Below are 22,192 nucleotides of genomic sequence, written 5' to 3'. Positions count from 1 at the left end.
TCTGGGCTTTAATAATGTCAACCCTGAAAGGAAAAGGTTCAACAGGTATTTTCTCCGCTGCTTGTGACTGGACATTTCAAGTCCGTCTTTGGCCATGGATGTGCTCTGGCCCTGGCAGTAACCAGTGCTCTTCCCTGGGCCTTAACCCTGCTGGACGGTGAGAAGGGGGCAAAGGGCAGTGCTGACCAGCCTGAGTCCTACATCCCTGCCCGACACAACGTCTCCAAAGCGTGGAGGGACACAAACCAAGGTGGGGTCACCATCAAGGCCTGGGGAGGAAGAAGGTGCTGACTAGTCCCTTGGGGGACCCCCGCCTAGAGCCCAAGAGGGGTGAGGGGTGGCTAGAGGGTGGGCTCAGCACTGAGTCAGGGCTTTACCCCCTGGGATGTGGACAGTTCCGTCCACCTGCCTGGGTTTCCCCTGCAGCTCAGGCCATGAGGGGCAGGTGGGGGCAGCCAGCTCCACCCTCCCTCGTCCTTCCCCTGTCCCAGCCCCTGTGGCCTCTGGCCCCCTGGCTGAACAAGCAGACTTCCGGGGGTGTCCCCCCGCCCTCGGTTTTCTGTGGACGCGAGTCTCCCGGGGAGGGGCAAAGAGGGGGGCAGCTTGGAGGAGACAACTGAGTCTTGTAAACTGGACTCAGGAATTTCCCCAGAAGTGGCACAATGTCCCCATTCTTTCCTTCCAAGCAGCCCCAGGCCACCCCCAACCTACGAGGCCCACATTCTCTCTCCCACCCACCCCAGCCCCCCACTCACATTCCAGGGAGCGATGGCTGCTCCCCAAGGTCCCCAGGCCACCGAGCCCAGGAAGAGCCAAGTTCTGAGGGGATGGGGAGACAGGCCCTCCAAGTGGGGATGGGGGACCCCTCCAGCTGCACCTCAGGTCTTGGCAGTCCCATCGGGCGTGGGGGGGGGGTGTTCTGCCCAGCCCCTTCCCTCTCCCCCACCACCATCCCTCCCTCCAGAGCTCTCGCTGAAGGCCTTCTATGTGGGAAGGCCTTCCAGTTCTGGTACCCCCTCCTCTGTCTCCCTAAGGCCACTGGGATTTGGTATCTGATGCGGGGAAGAGAGGGCCTGTTCGTGTGGCCTGATGGGGTTCAGCTCCCATACTCTAGAGATGGGGGGCATGGGGAGAGGGGAGAGTAAGATGGGGTCACCTGAAGCGCTGTGTCCAGATGACTTGGCACAGGTTCCCCCTCCTCCCCTCCCCGCTCCCCACCCTTCCACCCACTGGGGTCCTGGCTTCCCGGCCATCCCCTCTCCCCCCGGGGGTCCCTATGCCCACCAGCCCCCAGCCGAGGAGGGGAGGGGACCTGCTCCCTCCTACTTTCCCTTGGCTGCCCCTGAGCCCCAGGCACCTGGGCGGTGGTCCATGAGAGGCTCTGACTCTCGGGAGAGCCAGCTGCAGGACCCTCTGCCAGCTGAGGGGGCAGCTCGAAGACCAGGGAGGTGAGGTTTCACCCAGGCCAGACAGCCACGTGGCTTTCCTCTTTGGAGACTGAAGGCGTGCGTATGCTATGTCGCTTCAGTCGTGTCCGACTCTTTGTGACCCCATGGACTGTAGCCCACCAGGCTCCTCTGTCCATGGGATTCTCCAGGCAAGAATACTGGAGTGGGTTGCCATGCCCTTCTCCATGAGACTGAAGGGAAGGGGCCAAACCGGCTAAAACCCAGCCTGGCGCCTCCCACCTGCCACTCTGTCCTGCCCGTAACTCCCCCTGCCTGGGGGATGCAGACCAGCCCCCTTCCTGTGTGGGAAGAGCCCGGAGTGTGTGTGTGTGTGTGTGTGTACATGCATGTGTGTATCTTCGTGTGAACACATGCAAGGCCAGATAAAGAGACCCAGGCTTCAGGGCCAGGCCACGCAGCCATGGGGCCGAGGATGTGAAAGGGGCCGACGCAGACCGTGACCTGGAACAGTGAGGTGTGCTGGCCTGGGCGGGCCAGGCCTCTGTCTCACACTCGCTCCGCCCCATCCCCGCAGTTCCGCGGCCGCGTCAACCTGCACGTGTTTGAGGACTGGTGCGGCAGCTCCATCCAGCAGCTGCGGAGGAACCTCCACTTCCCCCTGTACCCCCACGTGAGTGCCTCCTGCCCCCTCCTGCCCGGCTCCTGGCTCTCACGACTCCTCTCCCCCCGCAACTTCTGCCTTCCTCCTCTTCCCTTGCTTTTTCTGGTTCACTTCCTTTCCTTTATCCCATGGACGCCCTTCGTCTGCCCACACTATCTCCCTTGTTCCCTCCTGAGAGATCCTGTCCATTTCCCTACCTTCCTCATGGCTCACAATACAGTTTCCCCAGGGGCTACCACATCCAGTTGTGCAGGTTCAAGGTCTGGATAAAGTAGCACATGGGAACCTGTACCCGGGTTTCACCTGCCTCACTCCCTCCCTGTCCTTCCGCCAGCCCTGAGCAGACCCGTCGCTTCACTTTCCTCTTCCCTCCCTGGGTAACGATCCCCTGATTTCCTGGCATAGATCCGCACAACCCTAAGGAAGCTGGCCGTGTCTCCCAAGTGGACCAACTACGGCCTCCGCATCTTTGGCTACCTGCATCCCTTCATGGACGGTGAGGCCGCCCCACATCCTGCTGAAGTTCTCAGGGTACCTGGGCATGTCACCTGCCCTGTGCTGGCTGGCTGGACCATTAGCCCACTTTCAGGGGAGCAGGGTTTGGACATGGTGAGGCCTCATGCATGCCCCCAGGTGGCCACTTCACACCTTGATTTGCGGGGTCCAAAACTAGCTTATCCCTCTCATGCCCTATCCATGGAGTCTCCCAGGTGTAGAAACCCCTGCTTTACAAAGTGGGCAGGCTGGGCACAAGACCCCACAGAGAATTTAGTTTCTGAGATGTGAGTGCCCACTAGGGGAAGTTTCGTCCTGCTCTCACCTGGGAAATCACCCCCCATGCCCAGGGGAGATCCAGTTTGCCATCGCTGCCGACGACAACGCAGAATTCTGGCTGAGCCGGGATGACCAGGTCTCCGGCCTGCAGCTGCTGGCCAGCGTGGGCAAGGTAGGGTCTGCTCAGCCCCACAGACCCTCTCATCCCCTCAGGAGCCAGGTCACCTGGCCTCCATCAGGACATTCTTACAGAGGGATGGACGGGATGTGGGCGGGAACAGACCTGGAGAAGACTCAGGTCTAGGCCACACCTGTCCTAGTCCTGGTGCCAAGGATTTGTGTGGCTTCTCGGGTTGCATTGGAGGGAACACTTCGAGGAAAGCCGGCTGCTTCTCGGGTGGTCCTGAGCCCCCTCCCATTCCTCAGCATCTCCCCTCCCCCCCTCCTCCCACCTCCCTCCTTTCTCCTTGTCTCCTCACTCATCACTCCCACCCTGCCTCTCTCCCCACATCTCCAGACTGGAAAAGAGTGGACTGCCCCTGGAGAGTTCGGAAAATTCCGGAGTCAGATTTCTAAGCCGGTCAGGTGAGTATGGGTCATGGTGAGCAGCAGATCCCTCAACCTCCTTCCCGAATGGAGGCAGGCTGGGAGCTGTCCCCTGGGCGGACCCCTCTGCCACCCACCAACCATCACAGAGGTCCAGCAAGCCAGGGCCCCCTGCATTTCCGGAGAATGACAGAGACCTTCTGGCCCATCCTTCTTCACTTTACAGATGAAGACCTGAGGCCCAGAGAGGGCTGTGACTTAATGAGGGTCACACAGGTATTGGGTGGCACTCAGGGCTGGGAAACAGAATGGGTCTCCTTTGTCTCTGCCCGTTTTCTCCATCTCTGGAGAGATCTACAGCTGTGCAGCCCAGAGCCCCGCTGCGTTTTCTGTGCTGCACAAAATTCTGGATGGCAGGGACCCCTGGGCAGGCTGGAAGGAAGGCCCGTAGTGGCTGGGGCGGGAACTAGCGCAGCCTCAGAGCGCCACCTGGTGGTCTGCACACACACACACGCATGCAGGACCGCGCGCGCGCGCACACACACGCACGCACACACACACACACACACACATACACACACACACACACACACACACACACACACACACTCTTGTGGGCTTGATGGTTCCTGGAGTGGCTAGGGCCGGAACTAGCCTAGTCTCAGAGCGCCACCTGGTGGTATGCGCGCACCACCCCCCACCCCCACCCCCCACGAGAACATGTGTGGGCTTGATGGTGCTGGTGCTGGTGTTGATGGTGGTGAAACAGGCCAGCTTGCACAGAGCACTGGCCGTGCCAGCCCCCATGGTCACCACTGCCCATGCGGCTCAGGAGAGTAACTGAGAACCGGGGTTGAGACCCAACTGCCTAGGTCCAAACCCCAATGTGGCCACTTATTACCTGGTGACTTTGGGCAGATTACCCAAGATTTCTGTACATAGCATTCATATCTACAGTTAGGGGTTAAGTGAGTTCGAATGTATAAAGCACTTAGTATGGGCTCCCTAAGTGGCTCAGTGATGAAGAGTCCTCCTACCAATGCAGGAGACACAGGAGACTCAGGTTCGATCCCTGGGTTGGGAAGCTCCTTTGAAGTAGGAAATGGCAACCCGCTCCAGTATTCTTGCCTGGAAAATCCCATGGACAGAGAAGCCTGGCGGGCTACAGTCCATAGGGTTGCAGAGTTGGACACAATGAAGTGTGCACACACACACGGTGCTTACACGTAGGAACAGCTCCCTGAGGGTTAGCACTGTTATTTCACATGACTCCCCGAGTGTTCTGGGAGGTTTGTGCTGTTATTATCCCATCTCATGGGAGGGGAAAACTGAGGCTGCCCCGTCAGTAAGTGGCGATGGGGATTCTGACCCAGACACTCAGCGGCAGGTCTGAGAGACCAGGGGCAAGGAGGGAGGGACGGGGCATGTGCGGTGCTGGGAGGAAGCCCTGTACCGTCTCTCCTGCCAGCCTGGCAGCTGCCCGCCGCTACTACTTCGAGGTGCTGCACAAACAGAACGACCAGGGCACCGACCACGTGGAAGTCGCGGTGAGTGCTCGCTGTCCCCTCAGCGCCCAACTGGCTGCCCCTCTGCCTGCTCCTTTGAACCATGTTCCCAGTCAGCCACCTCCAACCCTTCATGTCCACCCTCCCCTCTTCCAGTGGCGGCGGAATGACCCCGGGGCCAAGTTCAGCATTATCGACTCTGCTTCCTTGTCCCTCTTCACAAGTGAGTGTCCTGCCCAGCCTGGGGACGAGGCCAGGTGGGCCAGCCTGCTGGGCTTTGCCCACTGGGGGGCCTGGCATGGGGAGGCCAGAGCACAGATGTGAAGGGTGCAGGACGAGGAGCAGAGGCCAAAGGGACACTATGGTCAGAGGTCCTTAGCCCTCGGGGGTCAGTGACCTGGGAGAACCCTCTGCACGCTCTCGGAGTCCTCGCCCCAGAACAATGCCCATCCACCCCCAGACAGCATTGTCTGCATGATTCCAAGGGGCTCCAGAGACTGTGAGGCTCAGTCCAGGTGAAAACACCTCGGAGGGAGGCCAAGCCCCTTCTATGCAGATGAGCTGTCACGGTTCTTGCACAGCTGTGGCCAGGGGAGAGAAAGCATGCTGACCCGCGTTCCGGCTGCAGCCGTGGACTCTCTGATCACACTCATCATGGCTTGTGATTTCCTGTCTGGAGGCCCCGCAGAGCAGTCTCCATCAGCGAGTGTAACCCGCATGGGCCCAGGTGTAGGAGGAGTGGGCGCTCCAGAAGCCCTAGCAAGAAGGGAAGGCGGGTCTGGAGGAGCCCAGGAGATGGCGGGCAGTGTGTGTGTGGCAGGCAGGAGAGAGTAAGAAATGGCACACTTGGCTGACAGAAGAGGGTGGTCGTGGGGAAAAGATAAGGTGGGTGGATGAGGCTGCCAGCGACCAAGCAAGAGGCCACAGGGTCAAGGCAGAAGGGCCAGAAGAAGGGAGAGTTGGAGTCAGTGTGAAGCAAGAATAAAGAAGCCCACAGCAAATTCAAGTAGGAAACCTATAAATGGGCCAGAGGTTCCCAGCCTGTAGCATAGAAGGAGACCGCTCTGTGGGCCAAGGCAATTGAACCCTCAGACAGAGAGCAAACACCCCTGGAGGCCAGAGGGAGGTGCTGAGCTGGAAGTCTCATGGCGCCCTGCTCACCTGGGCATGGGCTTATCCTAAGCCTGCTGGGGAGCCTGAGGCAGACACCCTGCATTCAGACTCAGCTTTGCCAGCCTGTCAGCTGTGTGATCTCAGGCACAAGACTGCTTCCATTTGCGCGAGTTCCTTGTCTGTCAGGTAGGACTCATGATGTATTTAAGCCACAGTGATGACGAGGATTAAAGGGGTTGATATTTGCAAGACATTTTTTTGTCTTACAAATATTTTAAGAACAGTGTCTGGTTTATTATGTAGTAAGTGCTCTTCATGTATTTGTTAAACTGAACATAATTCTAAGGACAGATTTCTAGCAGGTGGCAGTAAAACATTTTGAGCAAGAGGTGGCTTTTTCCAGTTCACACAAAACTGTGGTGTGTGCCAGCCATGGGGCTGGTGGAAGGGGTCCAGGGGAGATAAACAGCTGAAACCACAAGTTGTGGGGGCACGACTCAGGCGGGCAGGGATTGGGCACATCCTATACAGTATCAGGCCTCCCTGATGTCTCAGCAGGTAAAGAATATGCCTGCAATGCAGGAAACACAGGAGATGCAGGTTCAATCCCTGGGTCGGGAAGATTCCCTGGTGGAGGAAATTGTAACCCACTCCAGTAGTCTTGCCTGGAGAATCCCATAGACAGAGGAGCCTGGAGGGCTACAGTCCAAAGGATTGCAGCGTCAGACACAACTGAACAACTAAACAGACACACACACACATATACACACACACATACGGTACCAGGTTGTGGGGCAGCTGGTACCGGAGCCTTGACCTGGCCCCTTCCTGGCCCCTCGAGAAGGCAGAGGCCTGGCTTCTGGTCTGGCTTCTCCGGGAGTCACAGCTGTCCTGCTCTTTCCTCCCTGGGCCCAGATGAGACCCTCCTGAGAATGGACGAGGTGGACCACATCCCGCATACAGCAGCCAGCCACGTGGGCTCCCCAGACCCACTTCCCACTGATGAACAACCACCCGCCGATATGCTGCGGCCCGACCCTCGGGACACTCTCTATAGAGGTAAGACCTTGCCACGCACTTGACCTCCGGTCTGGGGATGTATTGCCAGGCCCATGGTGTCAGGGAGGAGACTCGGGAGGCCTCTGTCCTGCACAGTGTCCCCAAACCAGAGCCTCTTTCCCTTCACATGTGTGAAATAGAACACATGTACAGAACAGTGCAGAAATACAGACGGACCGCTTCACAGTCATACCAATCATTACAGAGCAAACGTGACAGGACAAGACGTAGAGCCTGAATCCAGACATGCCTCTGCAATCGCAGGTATCAGTTTCTTACTGGATTCTAGCTCTTGTCCGCTGAGAGAAGTATGTCTCCACTAAGGCGTTGACATCTTAAACTGTCGGGGGCATTTACATCTTAAAAGTTGACGTGGACTTCCCTGAGGGTCCTGTGGCTAAGACTCCTCGCTCCCAATGCAGGGGGCCCGGGTTTCATCCCTGGTCAGGGAACTAGATCCCACATGCCACAACTAAAGAGTTCACATGCTGCAGCTAAGACCCAGAGCAGCCAAATAAATAAATACTTTAAAATAACAATTATGCACCCCCCCCACCCATGACAAGTGGAAGGAAATTCGGTTACTGACGCTGCACTCAGGTGAGGCTTTGTGGCCTCTTGGAAGTTTTGAAAACTGTTTTGAGACTGGCCATATACAGGGATCCCAGCGTTCTACTGTTCCTTGAGCCAGGGGCTGTGTCCGAGCTCCAAGGTGCCCCGTGAATGCCACCCCCACCCTCAAGGGGGGCCAGCTTGGTTTAGCAGCCTCAACCATCGGATGTGGGCTCTCTCACGAGCAAATACAGACACGTGCAGGCTCCAGGCTGCAGTCCGCAGCCCTCAGCCACCTCCTTCCACTCCCCAGTGCCTCTGATCCCCAAGGCTCAGCTCCGACACGTCTTGCCCGACTGCCCCTACAAGCCCAGCTACCTGGTGGACGGGCTCCCCCTGCAGCGCTACCAGGGACTCCGGTTTGTAAGTCTCGCCTGGGCGACAGGGGCTGGAATGGGAGGGGCTGGCTGAGGTTGACCCCCTCCCTCCCCATGCCACGCCACTGGTGTTCCGTGGGTGCCCAGCCTGGACGGGCAGCCCTGTGGAGCCCGGTGCTGTGTGTGGCCTGGCCGAGGCCTCCTACCCTCTGCCCGAGGGCCGTGGTATTTATTAAACTATAGACGAGGCACTAGGGAGGTGAACTGTGGAGGGGCTTGGCTTTAGAGAACCCAGAGCCCGTGTGGAGGCGGAGAGGCGGGGTGATTCTGGGCTCCTGGGCCCAGAGATGACGGCGGGGGAGGCTGGAGGCAGGACAGAGGGCCGGGGCCAGCTGTGGGGCAGGGTTGAGAGGGTTTTGGTGGCCATGTTAGAGCTGTGTTTGAAGGGGCACAAAAAGCAGTGTAGGGAGTAGCGGGGGTTGGTGCCGGGGTGCAGGAGGCGGCGGGAAAGGCCGCAGGAGGAGAGGTGGGTGGTCTCGGCTGAAGCTGGATGAGCTGCGGCAGAAGACGGGAAGTGGGCACTGGGGAGCCCGGCTCAGGGGCACGTGCCACCCAGGTCCCAGGAGGGGGTGTAAAGAGTGGCCGGAATCCAGAGGCTTGGTCCACAGCAGCCCCATGCCTTCCTCCTCCCCACCCCAGATTCACCTGTCTTTTGTTTACCCTAATGACTACACCCGCCTGAGTCACATGGAGACCCAGAATAAGTGCTTCTACCAGGAAAATGCCTACTACCAAGACAGGTGAGGCGCTGAGTGGGGGGAGCCAGGAGAGTTCCCTGGACCAAGGGGGCTGCGAGGGCGCTCCACCGTGGGCCTTGGCTTTTCCTGGGTGCTTCACACACACACGTGCGCGCACACACACATATATGCACACATGTGCACACACACTCACACCCCTCTCCCCTGTAGCCCCCGCCAGCTGTGACCTCAGAGCTCCCCTCCTCCCCACTGCAGGCTCAGCTTTCAAGACTACATCAAGATTGACCAGCCTCAGAAGCAGGGCCCAGAGCAGCCAGGTACAGAGTGACGGCCGAGCCTCTGGGCCAGATTGGAGGGTGACAGTCCAGACTGGGCCAGAACCGCCCCCAGGAGCTTAGAGTGCAAACCCTGCAGCCCCTTCCCCCAGGCCTAAGAGATGGGGAGCAGCCCTTCGCCCCCTTAATTTCCAAGACACAAGTAGGGACGTTTCAAAAGTGGGGTGGGCCAGAGGAGGAGATTCAGGGCCCTGGCGGAAGTGCCCTGAAGGCCCGAGGGCCTCACCTGCCCTGCACTGAGGAAACTGCCCTACAGAAGCACTGTCCTCCCACGGCCTCTCACCTTGCAGGGTTGGGGCCTGACCCCGGCCATCCGCTGGGCCCCTGCTAGCACTTTCTGTCCCTCATGTCACCACCCTTGACAGCAGCCCTTTATGCCGATGGAGACGCTGGGTTAGTTGAGGCTGAGTAACTCACCCTGGGTCTTGCCGGGGACCCCTGCCCATCTCACCTACCTGGTCCTCAGCTGTCTTCTGGATCTTGTTGGGGAGAGGTTGAAAAGCCCATGTGAGGGATGGTTTTAACAGCAGGTTTTGAGGACAGCCTTCTAGAAGAATCCCAGTATGGAGAAGTGGCAGAGGACACCCCTGCCCCTGATGGCCAGAATGCCAGGATGCCAGCGGGGAAGTCGGACACCCCTGACCGCCGCCTCCGAAACCTGCGGAGACTCCTGGCTCGGGCCCAGGAGGGCCTGGCAGCGCCCCCTCCCTGGCAGAACTCCACAGCCTCCCTCCCTGTGAGGCCCAGTGCCGCCCCTGCCCAGCCAGCAGACAAGAAGGCGAGGAAGCCCAGCCTGGAGCCCCACCAGGCTCCGCAGCATCCTGACAAGTGGCCCCCGGGTCCCCAGGCCGGGCGCTCGCCTCCAGCTAAGAGGCCCAGGCCCCGCAGTGCCAGTCCTGGGAAGATGCTTGGGCGGTCCCAGTGGCTGAACCAGGTCGAGTCGTACATCGCAGAGCAGAGAAGGGGCGATAGGATGGAGCCTCCAGCCCCCAGAAGGGACTGGCCTGAAGAGCAGGATGTGGTGGTGGCAGTAGCCAGCCAAGAAGGACAAACGGACGGCGAGGCCGTGGGGGAGGACGAGGGGGAGGACGAGGAGGATGTGAGCGAGGTGTTGGAGTACCTGTCCATGTTCGACCCGGTGGTGAACTGGGAGCAGACCTTCAGCGCCCACGACCTGGATTTCCAAGCACTGCGGACAGATTGGATCGACCTGAGCTGTAACACGTCGGGCAACCTGCTGCTTCCAGAGCAGGAGGCGCTCGAGGTCACGCGGGTCTTCCTGAAGAAGCTCAACCAGAGGAGCCGGGGGTAAGGTAAAGGGCTCTCTGGGGCTGGGCGGGGAGGGGCGCCTGGGAGGATGCGTGCCTTTGGGTCTTGGTCCCACCGTCGGGCAAGGTCTGAAACCCTCAGGGCCTGGCCCTGGGCACGGGCTGAGCTCTGGGAAGGCGCTCGTGCAAGGAGCCGGTAAAGAGGTGGAACTAGCAAAACTGGCGTTAAAAAGACACCCTGAGACCCCAGATGTGGGCTGGAAGAGCGGCGGCAGAAGGCACGACTGAGCACTTGGTTTTTTTCATTCATTCATTCATTCATTCAACCCACTGATATTTTTCTGCTTCAGATAAAAGGCATATATCATTAAATTCACCATTTAGGAGTGTACAGTTGAGTGGTTTTTAAGTATATTTAGGAATGTTGTGCAGCCACCACCCCTATCTGATTCCAGAATGTTTTCATCACTTTTAAAAGAAACCTGGTTAGCGGTTTGCCTCCTTCCTCCCAGGTTCTGGCAAGCACTTCTCTGCTTGGTCTCTGTAGATTTGCCAATGCCAGACATTTCACACGTGTCTGACTTCTTTCACTTAGCAAGTGCTTCCAAGGCTCATGCACATTGTAGAATGTATCAGTGCTTCATTTCTTTGTACAGCTGTGTAACATTCCACTGTCTGGGCAGACTACATGTTGTCTGTTTATTCATCAGCTGATGGACATTTGAGTTGTTTCCACTTTTTGCTCTTATGAATGATGCTGCTATGAACATTCATGTACAGGATATTTGCGTGACCCTGTTTTCAGTTCTCCTGGGTAAATTCCTTGGGATTGAATGGCTGGGTCATAGAGTAACTCTAGGTTTAACATTTTGAGGAACTACCAACTCTTTTGCAAATCATCTGTACCATTTTACATTCCATCAGCGGTCTATAAAGGCTCCAGTTTCTCCATACTCTCATCAATTCTAATTTTCCTTTTTTTAAAAAATAGCCATGCTAGTGGATGTGAAGTGGTATTGCACTGTGGTTTTGATTTGCATTTCCCTAGTGAAACTAATACTTTAGCCACCTGATGCGAAGAGTTGACTCATTGGAAAAGACCCTGATGCTGGGAGGGATTGGGGGCAGGAGGAGAAGGGGACGACAGAGGATGAGATGGCTGGATGGCATCACCGACTCAATGGGCATGAGTTTGAGTAAACTCCGGGAGTTGGTGATGGACAGGGAGGCCTGGCGTGCTCCGGTTCATGGGGTTGCAAAGTCGGACACGACTGAGCGACTGAACTGAACTGAACTGAACTGAGTGACTGGTGATGTCGGGTCAACCAGTCAGCATTTCCAATCGTCTGTTGTGTCTTTTCTTTTAAAATTATTCTTTTATTAGCCATATATATTAAAAATTTTTTTTAATTTATTTGTTTTTTAGCTGTTCTGGGTCTTCGTTGCTGCACACAGGCTTTCTCTAGTTGCAGTGAGCAGGGGCTACTCTTTAGCAGTGGCATGCAGGATCAAGAGTTGTGGTGCATGAGCTTAGTTGCTCTGCGGTATGTGAGATTTTCCAGGACTAGGGATCGAACGCGTGTCCCCCACATGGGCAGGCGGATTCTTAACCACTGGACCACCAGGGAAGTCCCCGTTGTATCTTTCGCACTATTGACTGAACAGAGTTGTATAGTAATGAGGGTCAGTTTCTGAAGGAATCTCTTCACTATGACTCATGGCTCTACCTTACGTGCTGAATACTTAGGGTCTTAGAGCTCTAAGAGACTAGCTCGTCCATCTCTATGGATCCTTATTTTAAAGATGATGGCAGTGCTTACTGGAGCTGGTAAGCATCGTGTGTGTGTTAACCAGCCGTGAAGCTGGGCAGAGCCCTGGGTCTCCTTACACACGGGGTGGAGTGACAGAAGCCCCCCACCCTTCCTTCCAGGAGGTACCAGCTTCAGCGCATTGTGAATGTGGAGAAGCGGCAGGACCACCTCCGCGGGGGCCGCTACCTCCTGGAGCTTGAGCTGCTGGATCAAGGCCAGCGCCTGGTGCGGATCTCCGAGTTCGTGTCCACGCGTGGCTGGCAGGGCGCCGATACCGCGGGCGGGAAGGAGGCTGAGGCCCGGAACCTGCAGGGCCTGGTGTGGAGCCCACATGACTTCCAGGGGCACGTCCCGGGTGCCCGGGCCCCGGAGCCCAAGCTGTGCTGGCCCCAGGGCTTCTCCTGGAACCACCGCGCCGTGGTCCACTTCATTGTGCCGGGTGAGCCTCCCACTGCCTAGGCGCCTTCAGCTGAGCAAAGGCCTTGTGAGATTGCGAGCACCTGGTCTCTGCTCCCCGACGTGATCTCACAGAACCTGGGGGAAAGGCTACTTTGGGAAACTGGGGCTCACGGGAGAAAAGTAACTGGTCTCAGGTGACCTGGGCCGTCAGGGCGGGGAGCTGAGAAGGACGGCTGACCGGCAGCTCTTCCCGTGGAACCTGCATGCAGGGTTGGGTGTGAACAATGGGCCTGGGCTGCTGGCCTGGGGCAGTGAGACCGGGAGAGGCTTGGGGAGCGGGCTGGCTGGTTTTCACAAGGAGAGAGGGAGAGGGGAGCCGGTCACAGGAGTAGAACAGGTTGGAGGGGGTCAGACAGGAAGTGCAGGGTGATCGTGGGATGGACAGCTGGTGGGTTGGACTGTCAGGGCCCAGGAGGGTTACTATGAGAGCAGATGACAAGCCCCAGCTCCAGGCCTTCTGCAGGGGCCCTGCCTGGGAGGCTGTGCAGGGAGTGGGTGGAGAGGCCCCTGTACTGGGAGCTCTCCCGCTGCCCTCCGACCCCCATTGCCCTGCTGGCCCTTCTCATAGGCACATTGCCCTAAGCAAAGGTCCAGTGGGACTCCTGAGCACGCAGGACCAGGAGTGGAGGGCACTCCTTTGCATTACTCTGCTTCTTTCTCCCCACCCGCCCTGCCTACCCCTCTGGGCAGTGAAGAACCAGGCGCGCTGGGTGCAGCAATTTATCAGAGACATGGAGACCCTGTCCCGGGTCACCAGTGACCCACACTTCAATATCATCATCACCGACTATAGCAGTGAGGACATGGATGTCGAGATGGCCCTGAAACAGTCCAAACTGCGGAGGTGAGGGTGTTCCCGGTGGGGTGCAGCCTCAGCAACCTCTTCCTGAAGTCCCATCAGTGCCCTGATTCCCAGTCTAGCTTTTCCCAGAGGATTCACCCACCCAGAGTCCCATCCCAGGAGCCTGCATCACCTCTATGCTGCCCGCCAGCTTCCTCCTGGGACCATCACAGCTGGGTCCTGAGGCTCAACCTCTCTTTTGCTCTCCCCGCAGCTACCAGTACAAGAAGCTAAGTGGGAATTTTGAACGCTCGGCTGGACTCCAGGCTGGTGTGGACCTGGTGAAGGTAAGCGGCCTGAGAGAGGCCTGGGAGACAATGAAGGCTGGTGAAGAGATCCTCAGCTCCTCCGGGAGAAAGGCACAAGACACATGGTCCTCTCTGCTACTCTGCAGGGCCAGGGCCAGGATGGGAGCACTTGTCCAGAGTCCCCAGCGTCCACGAAGACAGTCAGGCTTCCCTCTGTGATCACGAGAACTGTGCCCCAATGCCCAGGGCTGTGGAAATCCGTCCAGCACTTTATTTCATGCAAGCTTGTCAGTCACTGAAATGGGAGAGCCTGAGGATGGTCCTAGAGTGTCCTGAGCTCCTCACCCTGGTCTAGGGGGACTGCTGATGCCCCTATCTGTCCTCAGGACCCGCACAGCATCATCTTCCTCTGCGACCTCCACATCCACTTCCCAGCTGGCATCATCGACACCATCCGGAAGCACTGCGTGGAGGGCAAGATGGCCTTCGCCCCCATGGTCATGAGGCTGCACTGCGGGGCCACCCCCCAGTGGCCCGAGGGTGAGCCTGCCCTGGGCTCGGGAGGGTAGGAAAGACCTCTGTGCCTTGGTGCTTAACCCGGAGCTGGAGATAGTCCTGTCTACGGCGGCAGCACCCGCTGTCCATCCCTTCCCCTTCCCTGTCTCCGCTCACCTGGCTGCCCTGCTCACCTGGGCAGACCACGAAGTGCCCCAGGGCTGAGCTGACGGCAGCGGCAGCAGCAAGGCTGAACCCTTCCTGCCGTGTCTTCCCCTTCATTTGTTCATCAGACATTTACCAAGCACTTTCTATGTGCCAGAATGTGTGCCTGCGGAGGATGCAGGGATGGGAGGTTTCCTGCCTGGAGAGGGAGCCGGACATGGCTGCACCCTTGGGGGCGGCTGTTGTCGGAGCCTCCTGGGCCCTGTCACCAGTGCTTGGTCCCTCCCTGGGGGACTGCTGCCTTCCCTGGACCTGGAAACTTAGCTCAGAGGGCTTTCCCTACAAACAGGAAAAGGGCTCATTCCGATGAGAATCTTCTGCCTCCCAGAAGATACTCTAGGGCTGCGACCCCGGAGCCCCCTCGGTCCACCTCCTGGCCCCGGTTCAGTTCCCCCGGGGTTTGTCTGTCTGCAGGCTACTGGGAGGTGAACGGATTCGGGCTGCTAGGCATCTACAAGTCAGACCTGGACAGGATCGGCGGCATGAACACCAAGGAGTTCCGAGACCGCTGGGGCGGAGAGGACTGGGAGCTGCTGGACAGGTGACTGGGGAGGGGCCTGGGGCAGGGGCGGGGCTAGAGCCCCCCAGGCCGAGCCCCCTTGGCCCCACTGGACTGGATTCCTTTCCCTGCTGAGTCTGAGCTATTGGAGGGTATCCTGCCTCTGCCTGTGTGGCAGGGCGGGCGTGGAGGGTGCTTGGCAGACTGTTAGGGAAGGGCACAGACTCCGAGCTGTGAGGGTGTGAATGGTAATGTTGTCCCCTGGGTACCTCCCTGCCCACCTGGGAGAACACGGCTGGGGAGGAGGCCGGGGTTTTGGGGGGTTGATGAGAGAGACAGCACAGGGTCACCATAACAGCCAGTGTGGACCGTTAAAAGCATCGAGTATCCAGGAGGCTCTGGGTCCCTGGAACCCCGAGAGAAGGGAGCTTTGGGGAAGAGCACAGGCTAGCAGGACACAGGGAGAGGGCATTTCAGAGTGTGTGGGTGGTGAGGAACTGGAGGCTTAGTTTGAGATTCCTCCTCAAAATTTCTCAAGAAATTTGCTGCCAAGGGGAGGAGGGGGAAAGTGGATGACACCTGGAGATTTGAGCTTTAGGAGTGAGGGTGAAGGAGAGAGAGGAGGAGACTCCAAGAGAGAAAGGATGTAATTGCTGACGCCGCATCCAGAGGAGGTAGATGGGGCAAGGTCAGGGACTCCAGGGGGAGGGGACCCTGATGAGGAAGAGACACTCTTCTCCCTGGGAGACTGGGCACCTCCTCACCGCCTAGTCACTGGGCACCTGCCTGGGCAGGTGATGGACGTCCTCCACTCCCTTCTTAGTGGACACCCTCCACTCCCCAGACCCCGGGAGGGAAGTGTGGTCATCTCCGGTTCCCAGATGAGAAAACTGAGCCTCCAGGAGAAATTAACGACTTGCCCCAAATCTCTCAGCTCTGACTGTCTTGAAAACCCGATCTGAAAACTTGAAAATTGGATCTGTTTGATTTTCCCCCTAGAGGGCAGTCAGGCAGGCAGGAAGGTGACAATACTAAGAGAATTTAAGGTGCAAACGAGGGTGGGTGAGGGAGCTTGTGTTAGATAATACAGCTCCCATAAAGCTCCACGGTCAGATCCCAAAGCGGAGAGAAGCCTGGTGTTACCTCCACCCCTGGGGGAAGGCAGACCTCCACAGTTCTGCCTCCTCTGAGGCCCAGGGAGTGAGAAACTGCTCCAAATTCCTGTTACTTCCACCTGCTGGGAACACAGGCCTCCCAACAGACTTTGCCACTGTGCGGGTGGAAATGGGGAGGTGGGGGAGCTGGGACAAGGTCTGCTTCCGGACTCCCCCTCCCTCCATCAGACAGGGTGGAGGGACCCCTGCTGGCCAGTCTACAGGTGTGCTGAGTACTTGCGTCCTTCTCTGGTCCTCACCGCATCCACCACTGTATCCATTTACTCTTTCTAGGGAGAGAGGCTCTGAGACACGGCCGAGGCCGTTTGGCTCTCTTTGTCCCACCCCTGCCTCATGGGAAGCGGCCAGGGCCTGGTGGGGTCGTGGAAGGGGGGCTGGCCCTCTCCCCACTTCCCTCGGTGCTTCTGTGGCTCATCCCACCCCCCTCCCACCCAGGATCCTCCAAGCCGGCCTGGAAGTGGAGCGTCTCTCCCTCCGAAATTTCTTCCATCACTTCCATTCCAAGCGGGGCATGTGGAACCGCCGCCAGATGAAGACGCCATAACCCCGGCAGGGGTGGGGCGCCCGCTGGACCGATGGCTTCGGGCACCTGGACCGTGGTGGCCCGGCCAGTGCCCGCTCGCTGCCGGAGTGGGAAGGGAGGGGAGCAGGGGCCGTGGTGGGCCCGAGCAGCCTCCGAGTCGGTCACCCTTGCCCCGGCGGCCGTCCTCCACCTCTGGGCCTCCGGGGCCAGGAGACGAGACAGAGGTGGCAGAGTTCTCAGGAAGGGCAGCGGGACCAGGTTGAGGGAGGCGAGCCCAACCTGGGCAGACCACACTGACCAGGAGGCGCCTTCCAGGGCCCACCTGGGGCTCCTCAGGGGGGCAGTGACCATGGACTGGAAGCTCTTCTATTGGGCGAATTTTATTGGGGTTTTACTTTTTTTTTTTAACAGAAAACCAAAACCACACATGTCCAGACCCAGCATAGACTGTGAGGGGGGGTGGAGTTGTGCATTTAGGAAGGGCACCCCGCCTCCCCTGCATACCTCAGACCCACAGGTGCGTCCCTGGGCCCTGGGGAGCTGGCCCCACGTGGAGCTGTTCCCAGCTCCCCTGCAGATCCATGCCTCCAGGACACACACACCCTCCCAGGTAGCCAACCGACAGCTGGCCGCGGATCAGGGCATTAACCTCACCCTCCAGCCGCACTGACTCCAGGCTGGCTGGAAGCACAGAGGGGACCAACTCCTCCCAGTGCCTCAGGGGTTTGGGGCCAGGGAACCAACAGGGGGTGGTGGGCTCCTGGCTCCCCTGTGCAGGGCATGGCTCCCACATGCATCACAGGTGAGGGAGGGTGGGGGAGGAATGGCAGGGACGAGAAGCCCCCTTCTGTCCCAGCCACCTGTGAGCTGGGCCTTGGGGACCACATGAAGCAGAGCGGAGAGAGGATGAGGGGAGGTGTGAGGTCCAGGGGGAGGGATGAGAAGGGAAGCGGGAAGCCTGAGTCCTCACAGCTCAGCTCTTCCTGTTGCCTGCAGGGAGGAAGAGGAGAAAGACCCTCTGAACTGGGGAACGGGCCCCGGGGTGGGGGGGGGAGGTCTGGGGAGGTCAGGCGAGGGTGTCCACAGAGCCGGAGCAGGACTGAAAAGTGAAGCCGTTTCAGGGAGCACAGCCCTCGGCCTCTGTGGCCTGGGGCGCCTTTTCTGTCACCTAGATCACATCGCACATTTCTCTTGCACTAATGATCCCAGGCGCCTCTAGGCTGGGGATGTTTCTACTGCTGCTGCCTTCTGCGCTGCTCTGACTCACCACCGGTGTGCTGGACGCGGCCTCGCAAAGCCCAGCATCTGTGAGGAAGGGCCCAGAGCGGGTGCGGCGGGGCCCGGGAGGCCAGCCCGCTGGGCCCAGGCTCGGTGTCCTGAAGGAGTCCAGGTCTCGGAGTGTGGAACTGCAGAGTCCGCCCGGTGGGCCCCGCGCTCACCCAGAGCATGAACTTGGCCTCCGGGAGAATGGAGCCCCGCAGGAACCTTCTGGAGGTTGATGAGAACCCCTGCCTCCCTCCTAAGAAATCAGGAAGGACAAGGATTTTTTTGGTTAATAGATCGTGGCTTGTGGATGCTCCATCTGCCCTCAGGCTATGGCCTTTTATGGTCCTGGCTCACACGCCGTGCCTTCGGAGAAGGGCTGTAGGGGGGAGGTGAGAGCTGCGGCTGCCTGGGCGGCCAGGTTTCTTTCTGGGGCTACTTTTATCCCTGGGCGTTGCCCAGCAAGGCCTGAGTCCACCCAGAAGGCCCTCCTGCTTCACTCCTCCTGAGGACAGGTGTCTGCCCAGCCTCCCCTCCCCGGCCTGTCACCCTCTCTGCCCCAGCCAGTGCCTTGCATTCTGTGTTTATTACCTCCACACCATCTGCCTTAATGGAGGGGGCTTGGCATGGCCCCTACTCGGTAGGGAAATGTGTAGGGTGCGGGGAGGGAAAGCGTTAAATACAGCATCTTCTCAGAAAACAAAATGCCCTTGTGTCTTCCTGTTGCCCATCGGGGCGGGAGAGGCTGGGCAGAGGGCCCAGGCTCACGTGGCCATCCCTAAGTTCTGAGGCCTCTGGTGGACATGCCAAGGACGCTCCATATTACTCTTCATCACCTGTCTGTCTGTGTGTTGGAGGGGGCAGCCTTCCCTGCACTGTGGTTTACTCAGGAATGGGACCACGATGTTCCCGTCTGAGGAGCATTTTTTGTGCAATAGATTCATGCGGGTTGGAGCTTTCAGTTGAGAAACGCTGGTGGACACAGGAAGGTTGGATGAGGAGCTGAGGTGTGGCTTATTCTAAGAGAGCAGACAATCGAAAAGTATCTGTGTTTGAGCTGGGCGTGCCCTGTTGATGCATTACAGTACAAAGGTACCATCCTGGTCATATCTGATCTAGGCAGAGAATGAAATTAGTTTCTTTCCTTAAGTACATGCCCAAGACAGGGTGCTGCTGTGAAAGCTGGGGTGGCCAATTTGTTGTTAGTCACTCAGTTATGTCCAACCCTTTGTGGCCCCATGGACTGTAGCCCGCCAGGCTCCTCTGTCCATGGGATTCTCCAGGTAAGAATCCTGGAGTGGGTTGCCATGCCCTTCTCCAGGGGATCTTCCTGACCCAGGGATAGAACCCTGGTCCCCTGCATTGCAGGCAGATTCTTTACTGTCGGAGCCACCATCGAAGCCCAGGAGCAGCCAATTGGAGGTTCTCAAAAAGCATACAGAGCGGACTAGTCTGCTGCTAATGCAGCAGATGGTAATTATCCTAGGCAGGGAAACTTGACTCAGAGCAGAACCCAGAGGATAGGGAGTGACTTAAAAGCCTTTTCCCCCTCCAGGCTTGGGGTTGCTCCTTTGAGCCATTTCCAAGACACAGATGGAGACAGCCAGCCGCCCTCCCGGGTGCTTGAACCTTCACAATCAAAGACACAAATATTGACTCACGGTGGATCTGCAGAAAGCTTTATGGAGAGAAATCATTCCATCCTACAGAAAAGAGAAAACAGGCTGGAGCAGAGGGAAGGAACAGGGTGGGGTCAGAAGCAGAGTCCTTAAGCTGGCCTTCCGTAGGCACGCCAAGGCCCAGGAGACAGGTGGGTGGTACTGGAGTCTGAGCTCAGGACTCCAGGCCGAGATGACTCCACTTAAGCCCGGAGAAGAGCCCGTCTTTGTTCCGGTGCCGAGGGTAGTAAGCAGGGATGTCTACACTGCCCTCCAAGTCTAGGAGCTCTCCCTGAAGCTGTACGCTGTGCCCTTCAGCCTGGCAGACCAAGGTGGAGAGAAGGAAGCAGTTCCAGGCCCAGCACCTGTAGGGGAAGCAAAGAAATGAAGAGAAGGCCAGGCCAGACCAGCACCTCAGGCCCAAGTGTCATACAATCCCCCTGGCGCCTTCCCAGGGTGCAGCTGCGGGTTCGGATGCGAACCTGAAGCAGGGCCTGTGGCTCTGTGCTGCCGGCCGGCTCCCTGTGGTCCTGTTGACTCTGTCAAGAACACCCGAGTCTCCCTCTTCCCCCACTAACCGCAGCCTCCACCCTCCCGGGCTGCAGAGAAGCTCAGCCTAGGAGGACAGAGCACAGAGGACTTTGGTGAGTCCCAGCCCACGCTCCGCTCCAGGACCTCATCCCTGTCCCAGGTCTACACTCTTCCCCTTCTGCCTAGCAAGCATCTCTCTCAGCCCAAACCCACAGAGGTGAGAAGGGCCACCTGGGCACCTCCCATCTTCCCTCACCTGGGCTCCAGGCCGTGTTCAGAGAGCGGTCCCGGCAGCCAGGAGCCCAGTGTTTTGTGCCCCGAAGGCCGTGATGAGGATGTTGATGATGACAGTGATAAAGATCAAGGCGGTGGCCGCATTGTTGAGCTGATTGAGTCGCCACTGCCTTTCTACCTCATTAAGGTTCAGTCCAGCTGTGGAGAAGAGGGAGAAGCAAATGAGGGCCTGGGGGGTGGGGGGACAGCCCGTCCAGGTGGGGACAGCCTGGAGCTTCCCCCACCACAGCCCCTCAGAGATCAGGAGTTGGTGGGTGGCCAGTGTGTTGAAATGCCTTCTCCCTCACTGACCAAGTGGGGTGTCCACGCCACCCACACCCATGTGGGGTCAGTACTCAATAGAGCTGACTTTGGAAACTTACACTGGGTCTTCTCAGAGTGGGGAATGCACGCTCTAAGGAATGCTGCTACGAGTTTGAGCAGTCATTTACCAGGCATTGTACTGGCTACTAGACGGGATGCCAGGAGGTAGGTCAGGGTGCCTGCCCGCACCGTGTCATTGTTACTTGGGCACTTGAAGGGCTGACAGCAGGTGAGTGTATGACTGTGGCAGGGAGGCATTCGGGACTTTCCTTCCCACCCACCCCCCGAGGCCAGCTCCAGACCCAGGCCCCTCACCCATGACCACGAGGAGGATTCCGATGACCGCCTGCAGGAGCAGAGAGATGCTAAGGAGGGTGACGAGGGCGGAGTAGTGATGGGAGGACGGACCCTGATCTAGCACCACTTTCAGCTGTGCAGTGTTGGACATGAAGAGTGCCATGTCCAGCAAGCTCTCCGCCAGGCTCTTCTTGGTGGCATAACGGTTCAGGTTGATGGGTCGGTTCCTCCCTGGGCTGGGGCTCCCAGGCTGTTGAGGACAAAATACAGGCTTACCGGGAAGGCTCCAGAAGGGAAGTGGTTGAGAGGCTGGGAAGGGGTGTGCTAAGTCGCTTCAGTTGTGTCTGACTCTTTGTGACCCCATGGACTTAAGCCCCCCTGGATCCTCTGTCCATGGGATTCTCCAGGCAAGAATACTGGAGTGGAGTTGCTAATCCCTCCTCTAGGGGATCTTCTCAACCCAGGGATTGAACCTGAGTCTTCTGCATTGGCAGGTGGGTTCTTTACCACTTTCACCACCTCAGTTTTCCCCTGAGAGGAGAGGGTCACAGAAGACAGGACGAGGAGTTCTGAGGCTGGGTGGGAAAGGAAAAGGCATCTTTCCTCCCAGAACGATGTGGGACCCAAGGTGGGGTGCAGAGTGCCACAGATGGAATGGGAGCTGCGCGCTAGTGGGTCCTGCTCCAACTCGACCTCGTGGGGACCCCTGGAGCCGCAGCCCTGCTGGGGCATACACCCCAGTTGTCATACCTGGCCCATCATATATACAGGTCTGTGAGCACGCATGTATGCACACAGCAATGCAGGCCTGTCAAAAGCTCTTCATTTGTTTGTTATTACTTTTTAGCTAGAATTTATTGATGCGAAATTTACATCTGATTTGCTTTTGAAATATTAAGATGAAGTTTTATTCTCAGGAAGCCACTTACTCTGAAAGAGAGGGTCACAAGCAGGGCTGTGAGGTCAGGGGGCAAACTGAATGCTGCAGGCAACCTGCAGTCACTCAAAAGAACTGGAGTGCGTTTTGAGGCGATTCATTTAGGATGGCGCTGGGGATGGATGCATGGCCTAATGAGGGCCCAGAGCAGAGGAGACACGTTGAAAGGTTCTGGTCCTGCAGGGCACCGTTGCCCCCTGTCCACGTGGTGGCGCTCGGTCAGAAGCAGTTTGGGCAGCAGGGGTGGGGGCGCTGGGGGGGGAGGGTACAGGTTGG

At 58.2% G+C, this 22,192-nt stretch overlaps 2 protein-coding genes across 3 annotated transcripts in view; one reads left to right on the top strand and one right to left on the bottom strand.

The window, feature by feature from the left end:
• B4GALNT3 (beta-1,4-N-acetyl-galactosaminyltransferase 3) overlaps window positions 1–18,591 on the top strand; it is a 100,669-nt gene extending 82,078 nt beyond the window's left edge. The window contains exons 4-20 of one of the 2 annotated variants that reach the window (XM_043440459.1): window positions 1,984–2,079; window positions 2,476–2,566; window positions 2,916–3,016; window positions 3,362–3,429; window positions 4,859–4,937; window positions 5,052–5,118; window positions 6,924–7,067; window positions 7,933–8,042; window positions 8,696–8,796; window positions 9,010–9,071; window positions 9,620–10,397; window positions 12,288–12,607; window positions 13,318–13,471; window positions 13,683–13,755; window positions 14,103–14,256; window positions 14,851–14,977; window positions 16,546–18,591. In XM_043440459.1, coding sequence (XP_043296394.1) covers window positions 1,984–2,079; window positions 2,476–2,566; window positions 2,916–3,016; window positions 3,362–3,429; window positions 4,859–4,937; window positions 5,052–5,118; window positions 6,924–7,067; window positions 7,933–8,042; window positions 8,696–8,796; window positions 9,010–9,071; window positions 9,620–10,397; window positions 12,288–12,607; window positions 13,318–13,471; window positions 13,683–13,755; window positions 14,103–14,256; window positions 14,851–14,977; window positions 16,546–16,654 — 2,634 coding nt within the window. In that variant the 3' untranslated portion in view covers window positions 16,655–18,591. Of the gene's footprint in view, window positions 1–1,983; window positions 2,080–2,475; window positions 2,567–2,915; window positions 3,017–3,361; window positions 3,430–4,858; window positions 4,938–5,051; window positions 5,119–6,923; window positions 7,068–7,932; window positions 8,043–8,695; window positions 8,797–9,009; window positions 9,072–9,616; window positions 10,398–12,287; window positions 12,608–13,317; window positions 13,472–13,682; window positions 13,756–14,102; window positions 14,257–14,850; window positions 14,978–16,545 lie in introns of both variants that reach the window. The other variant, XM_043440458.1, reaches the window with a different exon arrangement.
• Window positions 18,592–19,559: 968 nt separating this feature from the next.
• Window positions 19,560–22,192, bottom strand: part of NINJ2 (ninjurin 2) — a 74,149-nt gene continuing 71,516 nt past the window's right edge. The window contains exons 2-4 of the mRNA XM_043440460.1: window positions 20,998–21,229; window positions 20,342–20,517; window positions 19,560–19,919 (exon numbers count right to left, since the gene is read on the bottom strand). Of these exons, the coding sequence (XP_043296395.1) occupies window positions 20,360–20,517; window positions 20,998–21,229 (390 nt within the window). The 3' untranslated portion in view covers window positions 19,560–19,919; window positions 20,342–20,359. The remainder of the gene's footprint in view (window positions 19,920–20,341; window positions 20,518–20,997; window positions 21,230–22,192) is intronic.

This window comes from Cervus canadensis, chromosome 21 (genome assembly GCF_019320065.1).
Source record: "Cervus canadensis isolate Bull #8, Minnesota chromosome 21, ASM1932006v1, whole genome shotgun sequence".
Classification (NCBI taxonomy): Eukaryota; Metazoa; Chordata; class Mammalia; order Artiodactyla; family Cervidae; genus Cervus; species Cervus canadensis.
Note: the sequence above shows the minus strand (reverse complement) of the source record. Positions and strands in the feature narration are given on the sequence as shown.